Source organism: Rhea americana, unplaced genomic scaffold (assembly GCF_003343005.1).
Source record: "Rhea americana isolate MKP2758 unplaced genomic scaffold, rheAme1 scaffold_18, whole genome shotgun sequence".
NCBI classification, from domain to species: Eukaryota; Metazoa; Chordata; class Aves; order Rheiformes; family Rheidae; genus Rhea; species Rhea americana.
This window is the reverse complement of record NW_028185927.1, coordinates 5,059,519-5,083,867: the sequence shown is the minus strand read 5'-3', so window position 1 is coordinate 5,083,867 and position 24,349 is coordinate 5,059,519. Positions and strand designations below refer to the sequence as shown.

Genomic DNA, 24,349 nt, shown 5'->3' with positions numbered 1-24,349 from the left:
ATCCTTCTTAAGGCAACATCAATTGCAAAATACAATCTAGCAGAACAAAATTTCTCCTACTTCTTTCCTGATGACCCACCCACATTTATCTTCAGTCCTGCAAGCAGACGGCGAGGGAGACCTCCAAAGAGGGTGTCCATTGGTCAGGTAAGTAATGAAGAAAGTTTTTATTTCTGATGAAGACATAGTGTAGTCTTGAGTTCTTCCATCTTCTCTGTGAACTTTCAGAAGAGTTGGAATGCAGTGTACTTCCCTGCCCCCCCCCCCCCGGCCCTGAATGTGAATTGGGAAATACTACCTAGTTGCTATTAAAATAGCATGGTTTATCTTTAAGRGGCAAAAGAGTTCAAACTTGGTATTTATCTTCTTATTTTTATCTATCTTGTTTCTRTGATCCCACCAAGAAATTAGCTTTCCAGTGTGTTGTGAAGGTGTTCATAGTACTTGTCCCTTGCACGATGGTTAATAATCTAAAAAACTTTATTTCATGCATTCAGATACAGTTAAGTTATTTGCCTTTTTTGGAACTGCTTAATCCTCTAAATKTCCTTATTCACAAAGACAGCTGTAAGAAAATATTTCTTTTCCAGTATTAGACAGAATCTTTGAGTAGTTAGTATGTTTGTGAGAAATGGTTTTAGCTTCTCTTTATTCTTGTTTTAGAGAACTGTTGAAAGATGGGGAATATCTGTTGCAGGTCATCTCACTGTAGATACTGTGCTCTTTCTCTCCACTCCCCCCACCCCACCCACCAAACTCCCTATCAGGAGGACAAGACTACTGCTAAACAAAATATCCAGGGAAACAGAAGTAAAGGAACAAAAGAAAAGACAAGATTTCAGAGACAAAAAGAAGAAATGCAGGCCATGGGTAAGTTGAGGTTTAGTCCTATGACTGGCAGAACCAGTTTCTGCAGGTTTGAGAGCTGACCATAATTAGAATATTTTGGGGTCATGCCTTTCAAAGGGAAAAATGTAATGAGTGCACTGCCACAGCACTATTGCGAAGTGCTCCTGTCAGTGGTTAGAACTGTTGTTTCCTGACCTCCACTGTCCTGTGGAAACATATGAGACTTRCAGTCAAAGCTATGTTGGTCTCCACCTCAGATAAATGAGCAAAACAATTTTTGGAGAAGTTTGGATTCTGAGGTCATGTATAATTTTTACTAGCTAACTGTATTCCATGGACTTTTAATGCAGAAATCAGTCTATGGTATGAGGAAAAACTATAAATAGAAACACTACCTTAAAATTAAACAGAACTGCAATGCTTTTGAAACCTATAATAATCCTTAAGAAAATCTTATGCTGAACACTTGAGTCATTCTGAAGATGTATTTGTGTAGACTCTTAAGGTATGTCTACGTGTTTTGCAAGATTACTTCAAGTACGTTTACATATTTTTATAGGTAAAAGTGTGCAAGTCACTTTGGAGGTTTTTATTTCAAACTGAATTATTTTGGCTTAGCATTAGTCAATTTATGGTCTATTTAAGCTTGGTTTTAAGTGAGATAAGAGGACTYGCATACCTTCTGCATGGATTTAATGAAGTAAACTGGTGTTTCTTCTTGTGAAGGCAAAGCAGTGAAACTTCTTCCTCAGACAAGGAGRTGCTTTTCTTAGTTGAAAGCCTTTCCTGAGGAAGAACGTCGTTGCTTAAATCTGTGAAAATAATTTGGTGAGCTTTCAGTTTCTACTTTTTATTTCCATTATCGCGTGATCATAGGTTGTTTTAGGATGTGAGGGACCTCTGGGGCTTATTTATTCCAACCTCGTTCATTAAGCAGGACTAACTTAAGTTGTCTGCAACTGCTCTGGATCTTATCCTCAGGAGAGATAGGGACATTAGAGTATAACTAGCTCCACTGAACTTCTTTGCACAGATAGCATCTATTTCTTATGCGCTGGAAATGATAGAACAGAATAAGGTAATAGTGCAACAGTATCAGAGCTACTTCCTTTCTTGTATTGTACTATCTGCAGCTTTTATGAGTTTAGTTAAGACATATTTTGGCTTAATTTTATCTTAATATTATCCTGTTGCACCCCATAATGAAGTGCCCTTAAGACATCTGATTTCAAACAATGAAAGAGCAGTCAGTCCTGCAAAGTCAGTCCCGCAATAGRTTGCGTTATATGGAGATCTAAATGTATTCTTTAGATTTTCTGCCACTTGACTAGAAAACTGCTACAGCATGTTAACATTCAGACTTGGTAATAGCTTTTTGTTTCTTGATGGGAGATGCAAAATAATGATGAATGCATGAAATTAAAAAAAAAAAAAAAAAGCTGTGTTGTTGCACTTACTATGTGTTCATTTTTGGCTCTGTGTTGGCTCCTGAACTCTGAACTGAGCTACTGCCTTTTTTAAGAACAGCATCTTTTCATATACTGAAACTGAGTATGATCCCATCCATAAAATAAACTTAAAACTCTAGGAATGTAATTGGATATGAAACTAAACATTTTTACCTRTAAATAATACTTAATTGAAATGATAATTACTTTCATAAAGTCTCTTCAAAAGAGCTGCCATAATACTGTACTAATGATGTGTAATGGCAGCAAAATACACAAAGTACATTGGAAAATCAACTTTCTCAGAAGATTGTGTGGGATCAGCTTCACTGTTTTTGTTCTCTATGTGAGAACCATTGGTGATGTGTCTACTACCTAGCTGTAGAAACTGTCCTGGCCATTTTCAGAATTTTGTAGGGAAACTTGAGTGATATAATACAATCTTTTTTTTTTTTTTTTTTTTTTTTTTTTTTTTTTGTTTTCTGTTAGAATTAAGGATTTTTCTTCACTCTTTTTTTTTTTTCCCTCTTAAACTTCACTTGTGATTTTTTAGCCTTCTTTATTTAATTCAAATGGTAAGTCCACTGACCCCCATTTGTTTGTTACCCTGTGTGTGGGGGGAGCTTTCTGCGAAGAAATCTGGATCTCCTCAGGCAATAACACTATTACTAATTAAAGCACAAATTAAATTGTGTAAAGGAAGCAAAACCATTGAAGTACATATTTTCAGTAATTCAATAGTAATAACTTTAGAAAATCACTTACTAAAGGTTTTTATTAACATAAATCTTTCATGGTTATACGACACTGCTAATTGTGACATGCTTTTATTAAGCAGTCATTACTAAATACATTGCTGACTTATACAAAAAATACCAACATGTACATGGTTGGTATTGATTGTCATCTTTAACTTTTTTAGATAGCAAGCTATAAAAAACAAGAACTTACTTCTGTGTACTCATAAAACAGAAATACTTGACTTTATTACAGTGATGACAACCTTGTATACCGCATATAATGCGTTTAGCACTAAAATTCTGATTGTCTGAAGAACTTTCAAGTGATTATTAGGTAGAATGGAACTGAATTTCTGGTTGGCATAGAAACAAGTCAGCCTTCATAACAATATCTTATTCATATGGTAGTTATAAAGCGATTGGTCTCCTATTTAGCATGTTTACATAAAATTAACATTTTACAAACAAATCTAAGTTGTTTCTCTTTTATATTTCTGTATAGCTTTTGAAAAAGCTAAATTAAAACGGGAGAAGGCAAATGCTATAGAAGCCAAGAAAAAGGAGAAAGAAGATAAGGAAAAAAAGAGAGAACAATTAAAAAAGATTGTGGAAGAAGAAAGAATGAAGAAGAAAGAAGAGAAAGAGAGACTCAAAATAGAAAAAGAAAAAGTAATTCATTTGTAGTATGTGCTTCATATGGGAATATCGTAATGCCTTTGTAGCTTATTTGTTTCTTAGTTGCTATCTGCCCTAAGTTATTTTTCATTAACTGTTTCCAAGTTTGTAAGACTTGCATTTTTTTAAAAAATACATACATACATACATACATACATACATATATATATATATGGATGAGAAATGCTAAGTATCTTTTTGTTACTTAGGTATAATATGAAGTGGTAGATGTGGCGTGGTTCTAGAAATTGTAATAGGAAGAATTGATCGAATCTTAGACAGTTCTGACTTTTCTCTCCCCSCCCCCTTTCCTCTCTGCCCCCTCCAGGAAAGAGAGAAGCTACGAGAGGAAAAAAGAAAATACGTGGAATACCTAAAACAGTGGAGTAAACCTAGAGAAGATATGGAGTGTGATGATCTTAAGGTATGACTGCGTATGCATTTGGAATAGTGCAGGCTTGACTTGCACTTTTATAAGGTCCTCAAGGAAGTTCACTTCCTGCAAAGGCAGATCTAGATCTACTCTGAATGACTGTRTGTCAGCAGCAGTCATGTAATATTGTGCAGAGTAATCTCAGTGATGATGCTAATAGGATGGACAGCATCTGCATTTTCACCCTACAAAAAAATCTTGACTGTTTTCTCAGTCTTGGAACAGTCTTTTCCCTCCCCCACTCCCAAATTGTTGAACTCGCTGAGCAGAGCGTACTGAATATGCCTGACTTTTCAGTGAGATACACAGTGTGATTTTTATCTAGAGTTAACCTGACTGACTTAGAAGATTAGAGTAATGAAGAAAGTAATTCTTGGATGTAAAAGGTAGAAAGGAGATGAGTGTTTTTATTCCCTGTGGTACTCCTTTGATTTAAACTCCAGCGATATCCTTGCTGAATGATCCTCTTTCTGGATGATCTTGGAAACCTGTAGAAAGTAACAAGACTGTACCTCTCAAGAGCACTTCACGTTCTAAACAAGAACGTAGTGTCATTTCACATAAGTGTGTCTAGTGTAAACCGTGATTAGTTTCACTTGCAYGCACTTTGTTATGATTAATTTTGGCAGCAAATGGCAAAAGAATGAGAAATAGTCAAATATATAGATAGAGGTTTGAGAGATGCAGGGAAACTTGACAGAAGCAGGAAGGCAAACAAATTTAAGAGTGTGTTAACTGAGTTGTTAGCAAACCCTTGACAGTAAGGGTAAAAACTTCTAGTTGTGTATAGAAAAGGAGAAGAAACTGAAGAAAGGGAATAGATTGTCAAAATGAGAGAAGTAATGCTGCTGCATTCTGAATGGAAAAGACAAGGGGAGGTGTGGAAAATAACATTACTACAGTGAAAATTGACACTCATATGAATAAAGATGACTGGTGATACAGGTGAAGAGGGAAGAAGAAAGATCTATCTGTAGACTGTAATTGCTCAAAAAAACCCCTCAGGAAATATATGAAATATCTTAACTGTATTTTTTCTGAAAGGAAAGTTTTGATCAGTCTTCTCATTCATGTTTATAAACAACATTCTTTGCGGAAAGGAGCCGTCCTTTTCTGACAGGAGATAGTTTGACCTGTCTATTCAGAAACATTAGGTGAAGACAAATCTTGAAGACTTTTCATGAAGATATTAATTTGGAAAACARTCTGTGTCCGATATTGTTATCTGTGAATTCTTGATTAACTAATTCAGCTGTCATAACTACCTTCCCAATGCAAAAACACAAATGCCAGACAACTACATATTCATCAGACATGACCTTGCATAACCTAATATTTTAAGTATGTGTTTTTTGTGTGTGTGTTGGGTTTTTTGTTTGTTTTTTGCCAGCAGTGCTGCATAACCTTTTAAAGAGTATGGGTATTTTTTTGCTTGTCTGGACAGTTCCAGCCAATTCAAGAACTTCTAATTGGACTAATACAGATTTAAAAGAAAAAAAAAATGACAACCTCTGTTGTTAAACTGGTAGCAGATTTGAGTTCCCATAAGGCAAAGGTGGAAGCTTATTCATGTTTATGAAGTTGAATACTTCCTTATCTCAAAAGGTTTACATCTGAGTTGTATGCTGTTCAGTGTTTTAATACTGCCACAGATATTACCATACTAATTGATTGTATGCCTTACAGAAATATTTACAGTAAAATATAATGAAGCCCAATGAATATATTCCTTAGAATGATAAACTGTTTGTGTTTTTAGTCACCAGTGTACTTTGCTGAAACCAAATACAATACTAAGTTGTTCCATTTGAATTGCAGGAACTTCCTGTGCCAATGCCAGTGAAGACTAGACTTCCTCCTGAGATTTTTGGTGATGCTCTGATGGTTTTGGAGTTTTTATATGCTTTTGGGGAACTCTTTGATCTTCAAGATGAATTTCCTGAAGGAGTAACTTTAGGTRAGTTGTCATTCACCTGGAAAGATGCCTCAATTTTGTAGTGTCCCTTCTCCCAAGCATCTTAAGTGTATGCATTTACCAGTGCATCAGAGTTTTCTGGGCAGTTACAGGGTGGAAATGCTTACATACGAATACCAGTCAAGTTTTCTCTTCATGGTCAACTTCTGCCGTATCAGTAAAATTAAGACTAATTTCAATGTAGAAACTATTAATTTAAAGTCTACTTCTGTCTTTCTCTTGCAGTTATATGTTAAGCAAAGGAGGTAGTTTTGTCAATATTTTCTTTCTGACAGCATCACTTTAGGAATATTTGCAGTAAATTACGGAGAAGTAACTTGATTATCATACCTGAAGGAAAAAGAAATGTTTGCGTTCTTCAGTGTATATAATTGCTTTGCAGCGAAAGTGACGCTTCTTAAACTTTATTCACAGAAGTTTTAGAGGAAGCTCTTGTAGGAAATGACACTGAAGGCCCACTATGTGAATTGCTGTTTTTCTTCCTGACTGCCATCTTTCAGGCAATGGCCGAAGAGGAAGAAGAGGTGGCCAAAGATCAAATAGCTGATGCTGAGACCAAAGGTCAGATCTTAATTTTACTACTTAAACTGAAATTCCACTGGAATTAACTTTAAAGTGCATGCGTTATGGCATTTCTTTGTTTAACCTTATCTGATTATGCATGGATAATGCATATAAATGGACTTGTTTTTTCTGTTTTATCCAGAATAAAAGTTCTAAACTGGGTGTGAAGGGCAGGGGAGGGAACAGAAAAAGCAAGCTCGTTGCTACTGTGGTTGTATCCAGCAAAGCATAATAAGCATTTAACAGCACTGCTTATGTTTTGGATGTTCAGGAAACCTGTCTTCACCTTCTTTCTCCTTCAGCATTGTTAGATGTTTCTCCTGAGGGTCGAGAAAAGAGGCATTTTCCTAAATCATCTTCAAGATTTTTATCTATAACTATAAAAAAAAAACTTCAGGGCCTAAACCTGACATCAGTTAAAAACTCTTGAGTACAGCTGTAATGGAAAATTCAACATTCATTGTCCTTCAAAATATAAAAGTATGTACGTACCCTCCCAAATGCTACTGTGTTGCTGTGCTTTCTCAGTAAAGCATCTTGCAGTCACTGTGCCTTTGGGTCCACTGTAAGGCTGAAGCTGCCCGTGTTTTCAGAGACATTCAGTATACACTAACCACTGATCAGAAGGAAGCTTACTTTGTTCCAAATCTATATGGTCAGCAACATTATGTGTCTTCATCTTCAGTACTGTTCAAAACTGTTTCTGTTTTGTGTTGAACTAGCTTAATGATTCAGTTTTTAGTCTGTGAATGCTTTATGCCTCTCTCTGTAGTATYGTACCTATGAGATCTTACTGATGCTACAGGGAATGCTTTAGATTTTTTTTTTTTTTTTTTTTATTTTTTTTTTTTTGACTGAGGCAATGGTTTCAGGATGCAAAGCGTTTGCCAATTATGCCAGCTCAAAATACCCTCTATCTTCTTTTGCATGCTTCTGGGTATTCGTGCCCTCACAAGCTGCTACTCTCTTACTTGAGATCAGCTCAGCTGTTTATGAAACCATGCTGTGCTTAAGGGAACTGATTTGGCTTCTTTGTTTTGTTCATCCTGTATGTGGAGATGGTCCTTCAAACACTGTATTCATGGAACTTACCAGGCAGGAAGAAGGACAGGGGAGCTCCCTGGCTCCCAAGGCTTCCATCAGACAGGGAGCCTTGAAAACACTTTAAGATATTACTGTYGCATGAACCTTCTGTGTTTTGAATCTGTGGCCTAAGAGTTCTGCAGTTCTCTTGCCTAGTGCAACGCTTGGTGGAAAGGGAAGCCAGCTGTTGCCACACTGCTGTTGTCTAGTGTGTCCTCTGTTTGTGGACTGCCAAATTTGCTGACTAGTTAAAGGAGGAGCTTTGACCCACCTTTCCTGCTAGTTTTGCTTCATCAGAGGTAGATCAGAATATAAGAGCACTTTCTGTTTGAGAGCTCAGGTGAACCCTGTGGTTCCCTGTAAGGCAGTTGAATGAGATGCAGGAAGATTCCTTTAATTTCTCCCTTGAACCCTGTGTGCTGCTCTTGTTCCTAAGACTTGCATCCAATCTGTAAAATGTCTGCATATAAAACATTGCACTGTCTTCAGCAATAGATGCTGCTTGTGGTAAGTGAATAGCGTTACAMCTRGATAGAGTAATACCAAATTTAGTGTTTTAGTTATTGCTGATTTTTTAGTTATTGTAGAACAACTAACTATTTTTTTATTTTTCATAGGGTTGACCAGAAAAAATGCAATACAACTTTCATATTTTAGTTTGACTTTATGTGGTGGAGAAGYGCAAGAATATGCTATTTCACTTTTGCGGAGTTGTGGATAAGGCAGTTTGTCTGTTGTCTTCTACTTTCATTTAGAGCCTTTGAATTACCATTTTTTTGCTCTTGTTCAGACAATTTATTTACTATAAAAGAGTTGGATATTTTTGGCTTTGTAATTCTACCTAACCAAAATAGTAGTCAGTGTGAATGCTTGCTCACTTAAATTCTGTGCAGGCAATTTTTCTCGGGCAGAAAATATCGTTTATGTAGGGCTTCGGTCTATAGTACTTTCTCATAGTGTATTATATAGATATGGTGAGAGGAAGGAAAGTGCAGCAGTTAATTTTTCAATGTCTGAATAAAAWTTTTTGAATGACATCAAACATGATGCAAGAATCTATTGTGAATTTTGCTTTTATTTAGTCTTGGTTTGGATTTGTGCCTCTCTCTTTACTTGGTGACTTTGTGACTGCTTTATGATTTGAACCAGAGTAAAGTAAAATTGTTTAAACAGTATGCAAGGCTGACAAAATTCTGCCAACCCTCTGGAGAAATACCTGCCAAGTGCTAAGGAAACCTTTTATCCAAGAAACAGGAGTTCTTCTATTTCTCCCTTTCACTCCCACTGCTTCACTGGTCAGTCTGCTAAAATGTGATGCTTCTTACTGAGTGCAGATGCTGCTTTTGTTGAAATTTTGTTTCTTTTTARTGACTTACTAATCATGTGTGTGCAGAACCAGTAAGTTTACATCCAAGTTAGATGGTAAGAATACATAGTGAGTGATGATAACTGGTGTCAAAGGGTATGATTAGTTTGAGTAGTCTYTCCTAAAAACAAAATGGTAGTAGGAAATAACAAAGTACAGGTTTTCTTGCRTTTTTATTTATTTTTGCTTTCAAGCATTTCCTGATCTGTTTCCACTGTCTTTTATGTTGCCTTTGTGCATGTTTTGTGCGTTGTCGGCCGCTTTAACATATTATATGTAGGGAGAAGAGCTTGTAGCATGTGTTGCATGCCCTTAGTTTTTAGTTGGGTATTTAGTTGGATTTAAAGATGTGTAAACTTTAATTTGGGTGTTGAATTGAGTTTTGAATACATTGATGCTTTTGTGAATATTGAGCCCTTTTTCGCTTTCTCTGCAATTTATAAAAAAAAACAGCTTGCTTTCCTGCCTTCCACAGTACAAGTTTTAACTTGCACTAGAATAAAGTGTTTATTTCCTTAAAGATTTAACAGAGGCTTTGGATGAAGATGCAGACCCCACAAAATCTGCACTGTCTGCAGTTGCAACTTTGGCAGCTGCATGGCCCCAGTTACATCAGGGTATGTGTGGGTTTCACTTCTTGTTTTGTTACTGTTCTTATTTTGCTCTGTGTTTTAAAGCACATTTATATAAAATATTTTTTTGATGTTTATGTAAAATAACTATTCATTCTTCTTAACTGTAGGCTGCAATTTGAAAAACTTGGATCTTGATAGCTGCACTCTTTCTGAGATTCTCAGACTTCACATTCTAGCATCAGGTGCTGATGTAACATCAGCCAATGCAAAATACCGTTACCAGAAACGAGGCGGGTTTGATGCTACTGATGATGCTTGCATGGAGCTGAGATTAAGTAATCCTGGTCTCTTGAAGAAACTTTCAAGTACCTCAGTGTATGATTTGTTGCCAGGTAATAAAACAATTGTTAGAGATGATTAGACTGTTCTTCAAGTGATCAGTTTTGTAACTGTTTCGGATCAATGGTGATCAGAAGTTACTATATCRTAGAATAATTTAGGTTGGAAGGGACCTTGAAGGTCTGGTAGGCCAGTCCTCCCCCTGCAGGTCTAACCAGATCAGAGACTGCAGAGTGAGTGAGTCTCGTTACCTCTGGGTAGCTTTTTAAAATCAAGGTAAAAGTGTTAATTTTACTTGAAGAATGATTCTCTGTGGGAGCAGCATCTTGAATGTTTGCCTCAGTCCATGCTTTTTGTTCTCTTTCTATGTTTTGGTTTGCTTAAGTTACTTGAAAATGAAAAGATGGATGTCTACTGTTCCTGTATCCCAGATTTGGAGGCAGTGTTGCCTTTCAGTTCTTACATACTTGTTGACTGCATTGACCAAATTCTTCCCAGAGTGCTAAGAGTTAAGAAAATAGATGTAAAGGCTCATATCTCTGAGCAAAGCAGGTGTTTCAGCCGTTTCAAGAAATGCCTCTTTGCAAGTGCAAGCTGATACTGTACTTCTCACTGTATTTGACTTCTCACTGTTCACTTTTTTCCTTTACTGAGAAGCTCTCTTCAGTCTGGAATGTGTAACAGTAAGGATTATTTATCAATTGCATAATGGAATGTAAACATTGGTGTGAATTTTATTAGGAGAAAAGATGAAGATTCTTCATGCCCTCTGTGGGAAACTCCTGACTCTTGTTTCCACTCGAGATTTCATTGAGGACTCCGTTGATGTATTACGACAGGCAAAACAGGAGTTCAGAGARTTAAAGGCAGAACAGCATCGCAAAGAACGAGAAGCAGCGGCAGCAAGGTAAAACTAGAGTATGGGAAGCTAAATTTTTTTTTTTTTTTGAAATAAAATTGGACTAATTCCTTGATTACAAAAGGCATTTACATTCTATGTTGGCTTCTTGAGGAAGGAGGAGGAAAACATTGTGCTAAATGTTACACTTTCCCAAATTRCTGTTATTTTTAGATGATGCTGTAGAGTGTGAAGGAAAAAAGATGCAGCTAGAGTAGCTACTAGATTAATTGCAACAGATCTTCTGTTTTCTCCTTGCTGTTAGGATACGTAAGAGGAARGAAGAAAGGTTAAAAGAACAAGAACTAAAAATGAAAGAGAAACAAGAAAAGCTGAAGGAAGAGGAGCAAAGAAATCCTGTTGTATCTGTTGGGTATGATGAATTGTATTACTGCAGTACATATGATTATGGGCCTACTTTTTAAATAGCACTTTMAGTGTACTTGGCCAGAGCTTACCTATTTAGTTTCATTAACTTAAATGAAAGTATACCTTGTTAGATGGTCAAGTATCTAGCCCTTAATGTTGATTTTTTTGTTTGTTTTTTTTCTTCTTGTTTATATATTGTTTTATGAAAATAATTTTATTTTTTAAATCATTTTTATTGTATTTCTAATGCTARTACAAGCATGATAGCTTTATTTAGTGACTAGAGAAGCTTTCAAAATTTATTTTGTTTTTTTTCGTATTACATTTTGTTTGTATTGATATCTTATCTATCTTCATAATAGTCCATTCTAGATTTTCTAATTTGGAAAACTGATCTAATCTGAGTTAGATAATACTGACCACACAACAGTTTATGAATCAAATTAATAGCATTTTTTTAAAAAATGCTGCGCTGTCCCAGGTGATTTCCATAAACCCAAGATTTTTTGTTCTATTAATAAAACTGTATGGTTTCAGGTGGTAAGATTCATGCACATGCAGCTGTACATGATTCCAGAAAAAAAACAAAGTGTATATACAACACTATATCTTTACCCGCTTGAGGAAGGGAGTTAGTTAAATAAATCTGCTTGCAAGAGGTGAGCATGGGCCAAAGACAGATTTATGCTATGTTTCTGAAATTATAATTGAGAAAAAATAATAAATGAAATGTTTTCCTGTAATGGATGCTTCTAGTTCTTAAGGCTGTTAATTAAATTACTGCATGGATAAATGTATAWTAATTGTTTTGTAAAATAGTGTGCTTTGATAAGGAAACTTTTAAAAATAATTTTTAAGTAATGAAGAATAATTCAGCTTAGTAGAACAACACTAAAATATCTCCTAAAGGAGTCTGATTATAAGAATATTCTTTAAATGTGTGAATGGTGTAGCAAAAATCAAAGTTCTGGGTTTAGCATTTAGTATGGAACTTTTCAGTTAGAGTTCAGTACTTTTGCCTTGTTTCTTACAAAATATTTTCTATTATTTGAAGTTAATTTAAGAAAAAAAAAGCTATGTAGCATTACAGATGTTTAACTTTTGGAAAGAAAAATACTGTTTGAATTAAAGATCCCATATTGTATTTTTTTTCATTACATTCAATTTTTAAAATATGACTAGTCAGTGAGTCATCTTTGTTTTATCGTATCAGGGAGGAGGAACGGGAAGACCTTGATACTAGCACAGAGAGCAAAGAAGTTGAACGTAAAGAGCAAGACATGGACACAGTGACAGAGGACGAAGAGGAGTCAGGACCAAACAAAAAAGGGAGAAGAGGTAATCCTTTAATGTAATGCTGTAATGTGCTTATTTGTGTGAACGTGCGTATACACCTGGGAAGCTGCTGTGTTTTTTAGTAAACTTAGATAAAATACCAATCTTGTAAATTTACAAAGAAAGGACAATAATCATTATGAGCTATTAAAGGCATTCAGCTGGCCTGATCTAGTTCTGGCTGTGAGCTCTACATGCTTTCACACTTTTGTTCCGATTGTTTTCCATACTTACTGTGTTTGAATTCTTATTCTGTCTAAAAAACAGGCCTGACGAACTGTTACAGTTCTGAACAGTGTACCTTGCTGACCTTGTAGGAGTCTCATCTAGTAGCCTGTGGTGTGATTTTGATTCTTTTTATTGGAAGTTTGCAAAAGCAACAGGTGTTTTAAAAGAAAATGTCATACTGAGTAGTTGGGTTTAGGTTTGGCTTTGTTAACAGAGCAGCATACCTCCTGTGCAAGCATTAAACCAGATTTATGCCCGGATTTGACTTCCTCCGGAGTATGCTAGAGAAGCTGCAGTGCAGTGAGTGGCACAACCTGCTGTCTGTAACTAGATACAGAAATCACTGAAGAGGGATGAACTGTTGATGACTTGTACTGCTAACTAACCTGTTTCCTTCTCTCTTAAAGGCTTTGTGGTAGTGTCTATGCCAAGTGAAAGCCCTTGGATGATTTTGGACTTTTCTGTTGCAAAATTGTACAGTTCGTAACAATACCTGGAATAGAAATTCTGAGTCTTTCAGTAATACAGTTTGGATGTTTGTTACAGCTTTATGATGAAGAATGCTAAACATTGAGGTCTTTAAAATAATTGAAAGTTTCTCAAATTCTTAAAAGAAAAAGTCTGAAACACTATGCTTGTAGGGTAGACAAGTGTTCTTTGCTCTTGGCTACAGAGAAACTGATAGTCACACTGGAAAGCTGAAAGCTGTGAATTCTGGCAGCATTTTTTTCAGTCCTGTGTTTCAATTAGAAGATTTCCTTTTTCTATGTAACTATTGGAGCCAGCCTCTGGCAGACTAAAATGTAAACTGTAATGTCTTCAGCCAGGTGGAAGGGGAATAATAGTATATGAAAAAAATTYTGGATAATGTAATGTAACCAAGTTTGCAATGCAGGCTTTATATATGGATGATATGGCTTCTGGTTTTGCTTGAGGTCTTGAGAGGTTTAAGTTGAACATTTTGAGTATGGTAAACTAAGCTGAAAAGGTAGTTTATATTTAATAATGAAATTGTTAGAATTTTACTATCATGGTTGAAGATAATTTTATAACATACTACTTAAAATGTTGTTCTTTTTCTGGTATTAAAAATGGCAACTTCAGTAAATGAGACTTGGTCTAGTACACTAAAGATGGCTCCCTTTTTAGGAAGGGAAGGAGGATTAATCCCTTTGGATTTTTCTCTAGTAAACTGGTATTGTTTCTTGAATGGGCTGATGGTCCCTGAACATTGTAAGTTTAGATAATCGAAAAGAGATAGAAGCAAAAAATACCCTTTACTTGATTTAAAAAGAAAAAAAAAAAAAGAAAGAAAGAAATTTACAAGCATGTTGCTTCTTAACTTTTAGGAAGGCGAGGGCAAAATGGATATAAGGAATTTGCAAGGCAAGAGGAGCCTATTTCTGAAAAGAGTGAACCTCTTACTGCTGAAGAAGAAGAAGCTTTAAAACAGGAGCAACAAAAGAAAGAGAAGGAACTACTAGAAAAGATTCAGAACGCAACAGCCTGCACAAATATCACCCCCTTAGGTCGTGACCGTATGTACCGACGCTACTGGATTTTCCCCTCTGTTCCTGGATTGTTTATAGAAGAGGACTATTCTGGTCTCACAGAAGACATGTTGTTGCCTCGAACCTCTTCCTTTCAGAATAGTGTACAGTCTTGCACAAATGAACCTCAGGTATTCAGTAAAACTGGAGAGTCTTTGAAATCCTCTGAATCTACCTCCGATATTGACCAAGATTCACACACCAGTGTTGTTGTAGAGGTGCCAAGGCCAGTATATAAACCAAACCGTTGGTGCTTTTACAGTTCTCGGGAACAACTGGACCAACTCCTAGAGGCTCTCAATTCCCGAGGACATAGGGAGAGTGCCTTAAAAGAAACTCTTTTACAAGAGAAAAGTAGAATATATGAACAACTAAGCTGTTTTTCTGTGGAAAAATTCCATATTCCAGGTAAAAATTCCTGATCTGTTTGCTTCCACAGTTGTAATATTAATATAGGGCTCTAGTAACCTGTAGTTCTCATTTAATTGCAGTTATTAAGAAATAAGAATTATTCTTGATCATAGATTAACGTAGTTTGAGGGTTTTGGGGGTATTTGTTTTGCAGACAGATATTAAATTTTACAATGTTTTATGCTATAAAAAAAAAGCAATAGTTACTGTGTTTCCTCACTACTTAGTAAAATCAGATTTGCTTTTTTAAAAACTTCCATAGGAAATAATTTGAGCTTTGGCCAAAGATTAATAATATAATTTGTGAATAAGGATTAATTCATGCTAAAGGTAAATTACTGATCGTTTGCCATGTTGTTTCTTTCACCATACTGAAAATGAGGAGAGAGTATTATGCCTTTGGAGACACAAACATCATGAAGAGAGTCAATTACTAATTACGTTGATTTTTTTTTTCGGTAGGAGAGACATGTCCTTTCATAACATTATAATACATAAAGTTATTCAAAAGCCTTTACAGGCCTGCATATTGTGAACGAGGGGAAGATGACATGTTGCAAGTTTATAGTAAAACCTTTTGAGAGAATAAAARATACTGTGTAGTTGCATTGGTTGCTTCGTGTTATAGTATCAGTGCAGTGGATTCTGTGACTTTTCTTTGGCAGATCTTTATTACAGGAGGAGGAAGAATCTGCAGAATGTTTTCATGGATTCAGAATATAAAATGTACTTAAAACCATCCTAGGTTTAGATTTTTAGGGTTTTTTCCCTTTTCTCTTGAGCAAGTGTTTTTCAAATTATCAGCAAGGCATTAACTCCAATTCTGCCTACACAAACTTGCAGCTGCCTTGTTCGTGGCGCGTCGGAGAGGGGATGTTACCAGAATGAACCATAATAGGGTACAGGAATTTAAGGAATTACATTTTGTTTTAATTCAGAGAAAGTTTCTGTGAGCTTTTTTCAAGTTACCTGTCTTGGGGCATGCAAGAACTTTCTGCAGCGGAGTTGAACTCTGTTTTGCTGCAGCGTGTATGCCAGGACGTGCCTCTCAAACTTCATGGTCTGCTGAATCCATTGCGCGTCTCCCAYGGCTCTTGGTGGAGACTGGCAGAGCACAGGGCTTCTGCCAAGTGGTTAAGTTTTATTTGGGGTCTTAGGGTTATGTTCTTGTCTTTTGGTGAGAAAATCTGTATCCTTTTCTGCTCTATACCTTATGGTCAGAGTAGGGTTGTTCCTTGTTTTCCTAGTTGCTGCTGCTTTATCTGTACTTTGTGTGTGACTTTATTCCCTGAAGCAATCATGTTCCCATGTATGTTTTTCTTCTATTTCTATGGTAAAATTACAGAATAATGTTGATAAAATGTCATCTTTGGACTTATTTTTTTCACTTTAGTAGCAAGAAAATCAAAAGGCAGCAGCTCAATACCAGTGCCTCCCCTGCATGATCGGTAATGAAAAGTGGCCGTGTATGATATAACTCTGCTTCGGAGGGAGCTTTACTGCAGCAGAATTGAGCTGCTGTATTTTCTACATTCAGGTGACAGGCAGGACAGCTGAAAACTAATCTGTAGGGTTTTTTTAATTATTTTTTTTTCCTTGTGCTGCAGACTACCAATCTTATTCCTCTTCATACTCACAAGAAAATAGAAATAAAACAAAAATGCACTGTTATGTAATTTTAAATAATTATACTCTAGTGTGTGTGTGTATATATAATATATATATATGTATATGTATATATATATATATATATATATATTACTCTTTATCACTTATTTGCAAGCCAATTGCTGCCATTTTATTTGTGCTCAAGAAAAAGCATTTTTTTCTGCTGCTGCTTTTAAACCAGAAAGGGCATTTCCCCTCCCCAGACATCACTGCATGCTAATACCGATTTTGAGAATATTTACATAATTGCTGTCAGTCACAGGGAATTGTTTCTGCAGTTAAGAATGTGATAGAAATTCACTCTGTACTTCCTTGACAGCAGCTTTAAGATATTTTTTGATTAGAGATCTCCAAGTTCTTGCATACTGCTCTATGCCATTACCTTAATCCTCTGAACAAAGACTGTGGCTTCTGAGCTTTTGCGTGTATTTTCAGTGTTTTATGAAGAGCAGTTGATGGATGATGGGGTGTGATACCCCATTATCAACTGTTCCTTTCCCCTTCCTTTTCATGAATTGTCTTGTGGTTTTTTTTGTTTGTTTTTAAATTTTGGTTTTGTTTTTAAATTGGAGGGTACAGTCAGTCTACTCCATACCTGTGGCATCTTGTCCATTTAGTTTTTCAAGTTAGGTATTTTAAAGGGATTGTATCTCTCCTTAAGTTGTTCAGTTAGTTTTTTGTGAGTTTACGTTTGCACATTTGCACGTGCTTGTTTTAAATGTTGCCATGATAAAGATCCATGCAAAAGGGAAAAATAAGAGTAGTGCTATCAAATATGCAAACATACTGGAAATATGACTTTATCCCCCNGTATTTACAGCAGAGAGTGGTTATTTCTTACCTACTACTTTAGAAACTATTAAGAGACAGTGATTTTTACATTGGCAAGAATTTCTCATCCTGTATTTTGGGAGATGCAAATGCTAATCTATGGGTCTTCCCCTAAAAGTATATTTTTTTTGTTTGGATCAGGTACCTTAGTTGACATGGAGATGTTGGTATTGACTGCTCTTGTTGTTGGAAGAGAGTTCCACATGTTGAAACTGTTTGATTTGTTCTGCCCTGTAACGGTTTTCCTCCCTCCACACCAGCTACTTTAAGGAGCAAAATCCACTAACAAAGGTATTTGAAATTGTTGCAGACAAACCTCAAAATGACATTAGACCCCCTTCAGGACGGGGAAGACTACAGAATGCCCATGATCCATCTCAGATATCTGCAGAAAAGCAGCTTGAATTGAGACTTAGAGACTTCCTTTTGGACATTGAAGACAGGATCTACCAAGGAACATTGGGAGCTATTAAGGTATCTGTGAATATGTAGAGTACCTGGGAACACAGCAGTGCCACCAAGTCTGTACCTTTTGTCTGCTATGAGTTTTACTGAAAATGTATTTTAATTAAGTGTGTATGGTAATTGGCACTAAAAAAGTTTGTGGTCTTTCATTCTTTATAAACTTGCAATTTCTATGTTTGCTTCAGGTTACAGACAGGCAGTCTTGGAGAGCAGCCTTAGAACATGGGCGATACGAGTTTCTAAATGACGAAAACAAAGAGAATGGTATAATTAAAACTGTGAATGAAGAATCTGATGAAATGGAAACTGATGATCAAGATAAGTTTATTGTGAAAGACAGGTAAGAACTGTGATTTAATGGGTCTTTGTTAGTTTTATAACAGTACTCTATTATTTTCACACTCAAGTTCTGTGTCAATATTTATGAACAAGTAAGTTGTAAGCTTTGATTTGTAAAATATGAAATTTTTTGTTTTATATTTTGTAAATAACACTGTTCTGTTACCAAACAAAATGCCCAAGGACACTTGCACAAAATTTTTTCAACTTCTACCATTCAGATATTACACTGCTCAAAATGAACATTCTTTATTAAATAAGAAATATACGAATTCACTTTAAAATCATTTAAAATGCAGAGAAAAATTATTCTGGCAATTGTGTTCTGCTTTCTGGAACAAACACTTCTTAGAGTAGAACTGTCAAAATGAAAACTGGTAGTAATATTTAATTATCCGCTGAACTGCACAGTGTACCATAGAACCATCAGTACAAGAGAGCGGTCTGGATTGGAGCCTTTAGCACTACAGCAAGGTGGTGATATAATCTTCAAACCTAAGTAATGCAGATCCTTTTGTAAAGCAAACTGCAATCCAGAGGGGGAGAGAGGACCTCAAACAGTATATTTTTTTTTAGTTATAAAATTGGGATTTCCTTCCTCTGTGTGTGTGTGTATGTTCTTTTTTTTTTTTTTTTTTTTTTTTTTTTTTTTTTTTTTTTGTAACCTAACTTTTGAGAGAGGTCCAGGGCTTCCACTAGATCTGTATTTGTTCGAAGTACAGATGTTAGGGATTTTCTGAGATTGAAGTGTTTAGAAATTTTTCTAGTAGTTACATACTTTTCAGAAATAAAAAGGTACAGTATACTTTTAAATAATTTTATGTCTTGAAGTGATGTAAATGATGAAATGTTGCAGAGGAAGAAAAAGATCCATTAAAAAGAATCACTCTATTAACGTATTATGTTTGCTTATGTGTTCTGTGAGGTTTCCTGCCAGTAATATCTTTATCTTGTGAATAAGCGAGTAAGTTTTTTATCTTATGAAAGTAAGGGCCTTTTTCTGACAGACTCTTGAATCCTGTGTTTTGTGGGGAATTTAAGTTTTTTTTTTGTTTGTTTGTTTTTTTCCCCTTTCCATGTCAGTTTGCTGACTTAGTGTTTTCACGTAGGACTCCCTTTCAGATTTGAATTCAACTGTGTAAAATGGATAGGTTCATCTCTTTGATATCAGTGACAGTATTTATGGAGATTTGTGTCCTGAAGGCCCCAATACAGAAATATTTCACTGTTTTAATGTATTACGAAGATAAAATTTGTCTGTCTCCAGTTACCTCAGGCTTCCATTGCTGACACTCAGTTCTACTGCAGAAGCAGTTTTTTCCCCCATGATACTGACTCTTTCCATCAAAGTTTCTGAATTGTTGCTACTCTAATGTAAAGTCTTGCATATTAAAATAGAGACTATGGGATTCTGGAGTCATATGACAGATTCCTTTTGATGCTAGCCTTTTTATCCACCTCAGAGCAAGTGACATCTCATTAAGACCTTAGAGTTTGACTAGTGAAATGTAAATAAAGTATGCAGCTTTCTTCTGTTTGCTTTCAGGCTTTCTAAATGTGTGTGACTGCAAAATATAATGAACAGCTTTTAAGTGTGAAAAAAGAACAGGGACAGCCAAAAGCACTGCTTGTTCACCAGAATAAAGCAGAATCCAGACAATCTTAGTTAGTTGTGTTTCTGATAAACCCTAAGCAGAAATTGATGAAATTGATTTCCCCCCCCCCCCCCCCCCCATCCAGACAATCTTAGTTAGTTGTGTTTCTGATAAACCCTAAGCAGAAATTGATGAAATTGATTCCCCCCCCCCCCATTAATGTGAGTTTCTCTCCTACATTCTACTTATGTTTGTGGTTAAGGAAGATTAACTACACTTTGAAGTAAGTGCTTAGTCCGTGGTCAAAGGTGGCTGTTTTATTGGAAAACCACTTTTATTCTTCGTTCAAAACTTAAAGTAAGTATCCCGCAGCACATCCATTTCAGGGCAGTGTGTTTTGCTGTATTCCGTTGTTGAAGCAGGATCTTCGGTAATGTACGTTCTGAGGCTGAGTATCTTATGTTTAATCCYTAGGAGAAGCTGTGTACCTGAAATSAAATCCTGATTTACTTCCTGTTTTCATCTGTATTGTCTGAAGTTATGTAGTTTGCTCATTTATTCATCCTAGAGTTTTAAATGGAGATTTTGTGTAATTAAAAGATCTGAAATAGTTTTAAAAGGCTGTTGCTGTAGATATTAAACCTTTGAAGTCTCTTTTCTGTTGCTATGGAATCTTTTTTTATTTCTTACATGAATCACTTAGTATTTTAGAGAAACTCTCAGGGAGAACAATGTATAACTTAATGCTTTTCAATATACCATTGTACCATGTACCAATGTATCATGATTTCTGAATCTTGTTAGTTGTAACAATATATGTAGTTGAACTTCTGTAGACAGAGGTATTCTAAACCTTACCACTAGCAGAGCTTTTTTTTTTTTTTTTTTTTTTTATTTTATTTTTTTTAAATCGAACTCTTTGCTTTGAAGCTTCTCATGAAGTAGTGATGGATATCATGTCAAATGTTCTGGAAATCTTAATGTTTATAGTGAGCTTTATCATCTACATTTCTTAAAATCTCTTAAATCATCCTTAGATAACAGAGTTTATTTAGATTAACTAGATTAGTTATGCCAATTCTCTAGTTCACTAGATAGYTTCACTTGAACAGTACCTTTTTATGTCCGTATTCCATGCATGTAAATAAAGTGGAAAGTATAAATTTCCTGGATACACATGTGGATACAGATCTATATAAGCATCTTGGTGTTGAATTCAAAATATCAAAAATTCTATTTACTACGTTTTTGTTTTAGACTTGTTGGATTAAAAACTGAAGCGCCAAGTGCTGCATCAACAAGTACAAGTACTCCTCAACCAGTTAATAATGTGGTTCACTATTTGGCATCTGCACTGCTTCAGATAGAACAAGGAATTGAGCGCAGGTTTCTCAAAGCACCTCTTGGTAAGCTTCCAGGATTAAAACTGTATGTCTCTATTTTTGTTTAAGATTTCTAACAAGAATATTTTTTTCTTTTTCTTTTTTTGCTTCTTTCATAAAGACTGGATATTTTAGAGCATTGCATTAGGGGAAAATAACCTATTCCTATATAAATTGTGAAAATTAAAAAATGTCACGATGTTGTCAGATTACAAAGCCATAAGTCATGAAGAAATACTCCTAAAACAAAGCACAATTATAGTTTGACTCTAGCAAGTGTTAATTCCTGGAATTCCTCTGACATGTTCTGGCAGGGAGAGCCAAAATCTGAAGTTCATAAAACTATGTGGTTTTCAAGTGATCCCTCAGGTCTGGATTCCTTACCTGCATCCTTTTGGGATTCAAAACTTTGTGTTTCATCTTGGAGTTACGTGCATAGGTGATTGATCCTTCTGAAGGCAGCTGTCTCGGCTAGGTTTTCCATTTCTGGTGTGATGCTCGGAAGAGCTGTGCCTTGTGCCTCAGCAGGATTGCCTCAATTCTCATTCTTCAGAAGGTAGCAGGTTAGCAATGCAGCACGTACCAGGGATCCTCCAGAGCGTGAATGGTTACGTATTCTGACTTTCTCCTAGGGTAGGGGCTGCATACAAAATCCTTAGGCTCTGACRGATTTTGTTGCAGCACTTTAAGATACCACACAACTGTACATTTTCACAAGAGATTACTGCCCTGTGGCACAGCTGGCACAGGACAGTTTCTGCATCTCCTGTGTGCAGTCTGGTGTCTTAACGTCAGTTGTCACTGAAGGTGAGTTTCAGATATATTTATACTGGAAAATCTGACGCACACAGGCCTGGCTTCCCTTCCACGAGCTCCTTTCATCAGTGCGATTACSTCCAGCAGAGGAATAAGTAGCAAATGATTGAGATGGGAGGTGAGAGCAAAGTACTAGCTTAAACGGCAGCTGTTTGAGTGCCTTACTTGGTTAAGTGTTAGGTCAGCTCAAGAGTGTCCTCCCTTTCCAAGCCAGGCATGTTACAGCTTATTTTGGTAGCCTGCTTTCCTGCCGTGTGACTGGATTTGCAGCGTGTACATAGTACAGTTAATTGACAGTACATCTAGTGTTTCTCTTATTTACTCTGCCTGTCTGTCAATGCATTCTGCACGTATGCCTCCATTTCCAAACTGTCCCTGAGAAAGGTATTTTGGCAACAGCATCTTGCTGGCAGTCACCAGTCTACCACAGCCTGCCCTTAAGGGAGGGAAAAAAAAAATGGCTGGGAGTAGACTGTAGGCTGTAGATTGGTGCTCCTGAGTTAGATGCAGAAGTGCTAAAAGCAAAAAGTGTCCTTGAAATATTGGAAGAAGCTTTCGGTAATGCTAGTACATCTTTTTTCCTTTATTTTTTTTTTTCCTCCACTGATCCAAATGCTGTCCTAATCTAATGATGGCTTGTGTATATTTTTTTTTGTCTGACCTTTTGATGATGATGCTTTTTTCCTGACTATAAAGGAAGTCTTGCACAGTCTACACTTAAAACTCATTGGTTTGTTTACATTTACCATATGGCTTGGACCATTTCTTCTGCTTTGAAGAATGATACTGCCTTAAGAGTACTGTAATGTATAGAATAGTATACCTAGTTCAGGGAGGAGGAGAAATCCTGTATCTCCACTGTTCTGGCTGACTGCCCTAACCATTAAGCTACAGTGTCAGGTTCCCTCCTCCTTGTTTCGTCTTTGCTGCCAAGTGTCTCACATTTTTGGTTGCATAGTGGCCTACTTTTAACAAGAGATGAGAAGAGCCTGAATGGAGGCAAGGTTTTAGTTTTGTGGTTAGAGTACTCTTTGAGGAGGAAAAGTTTTGAATGGTGGTTTATGAAAGAAGACCTAAAATACACACATATTGATTTTTTTTTTTCAAAAAACATGTTTCAAACGTGTTTCAGAAAGCAAGAGTACAGAATTTGCAAATTCTGATCTCCAACATAAGCTCCCTGCTGGAAAAAATGTCTTTTCATGTGACTAAAGCAAATTCTGTTACTAAGTTTGCAACTTGCATGTGTGAAATCTGCAAAGTTCTCTGCTTAGCTTAAAAGGGAGGTGTTAATACTATTACTAAACATCTTTTAAAAAGTGGACATCATGTCTTACTGGGGGACTACTTGTTCAGAGATGCCTTCTTTTCTTGATGTATCTAGGAATTGACCAAGAGTGCTGTTAGAATAGAAATTGGCTTTTAGTATGTAATACCTAACCCCCATGCTTTGTGGGATTTTTCTTTACCTGTTTTTATATATTATAAAGAAAAATCTGTTACACACTTTTTTTTTTAATCTGTCTCCAGCTGTTTAGGAGAGTTTTCCCCTAGACAAAATGCCTGTCTGTCTATAATACTAATTAAGACTGCCAAACCCCACTTAAGTTGATTTAATTACCACTGAAGTAAAAACACTGACTGTCAAAAAAGTGCTTTGAGTTCTGCTGTGGCTGTAGTACAGGACAGTATTTTTGGTAAGATTAGTTCCCTGTATTTTTGCTTTAAACCAAACTAAATTTGTTGKTTTTTTTATTATTATTATTTTATTTCTGTCATTGCCTTCACTATAGGTTTTTTCGCCTTTTTTTTTTCCTTTTTCTGCTTTCACTATATGCCCATTATAGAATGGAGCCACTCTTGAAACAATTTGCAGTGTTCACTCTATATACAGCTTCAAGTATTAAAGACGGCACAGTGACGTTCGGTGCAGACACTGGCGAGTTTACCCCRGTGGCCTCCAGGGTGCAGAGCAGACAAAGGGACCCAGCACAGTAATAAAAAGACCAGCTGCTTCTCTCTGCTCTTTTCTGCCTCAAAGGCTCTATCAGGCTGTCCAGAGCCTGGCTAGTGATTCTGATAAGTTTAAAGTCGAGGCACATTAAAAAAAAAAAAATACACATAAGAAGAGCAAGAAAAGACTAATAGAGTAGATCGTAATGCAGAAGGAGATCTGGAGACCTCGGGACAGCTCTGTCCGCCTTGCAGAATTGTTCGGTGGCTGCTAATCTTACGTTGTTCGGTGATACAGATTTAATGGCACATGATTTGAATTGTATGCGTTTCTTAATTATGAATTATGTATTAGAAATCCTTTCACTACGTATTAGCTGTGAAAATTGTTTTTTCTTCCTTCAGCCCAGCCCAAAGTGCCATTGTGGAAGAACCAAAACATGAGGGTACAGCTTATATAGT

The 24,349-nt window shown here is 36.1% G+C and overlaps 1 protein-coding gene and 1 long non-coding RNA gene across 5 annotated transcripts in view; one reads left to right on the top strand and one right to left on the bottom strand.

The window, feature by feature from the left end:
- Nucleotides 1–24,349, top strand: part of BAZ1A (bromodomain adjacent to zinc finger domain 1A) — a 64,498-nt gene that overhangs the window by 29,052 nt on the left and 11,097 nt on the right. For 3 of the 4 annotated variants that reach the window (XM_085301687.1, XM_085301689.1, XM_085301690.1), the window contains 15 exons: nucleotides 13–147; nucleotides 768–870; nucleotides 3,540–3,706; nucleotides 4,041–4,136; nucleotides 5,964–6,102; nucleotides 6,535–6,681; nucleotides 9,655–9,750; nucleotides 9,876–10,100; nucleotides 10,789–10,954; nucleotides 11,211–11,318; nucleotides 12,528–12,652; nucleotides 14,227–14,835; nucleotides 17,648–17,811; nucleotides 17,988–18,142; nucleotides 20,994–21,142. In XM_085301687.1, coding sequence (XP_085157813.1) covers nucleotides 13–147; nucleotides 768–870; nucleotides 3,540–3,706; nucleotides 4,041–4,136; nucleotides 5,964–6,102; nucleotides 6,535–6,681; nucleotides 9,655–9,750; nucleotides 9,876–10,100; nucleotides 10,789–10,954; nucleotides 11,211–11,318; nucleotides 12,528–12,652; nucleotides 14,227–14,835; nucleotides 17,648–17,811; nucleotides 17,988–18,142; nucleotides 20,994–21,142 — 2,584 coding nt within the window. The remainder of the gene's footprint in view (nucleotides 1–12; nucleotides 148–767; nucleotides 871–3,539; nucleotides 3,707–4,040; nucleotides 4,137–5,963; nucleotides 6,103–6,534; nucleotides 6,682–9,654; nucleotides 9,751–9,875; nucleotides 10,101–10,788; nucleotides 10,955–11,210; nucleotides 11,319–12,527; nucleotides 12,653–14,226; nucleotides 14,836–17,647; nucleotides 17,812–17,987; nucleotides 18,143–20,993; nucleotides 21,143–24,349) is intronic. The other variant, XM_085301688.1, reaches the window with a different exon arrangement.
- LOC146597633 (uncharacterized) lies at nucleotides 20,039–21,916 on the bottom strand. Its single transcript, XR_014895459.1, has 2 exons — nucleotides 21,503–21,916; nucleotides 20,039–20,224 (listed from the first exon to the last, which is right to left on the bottom strand). It is a non-coding gene; the product is annotated as an uncharacterized LOC146597633 (long non-coding RNA).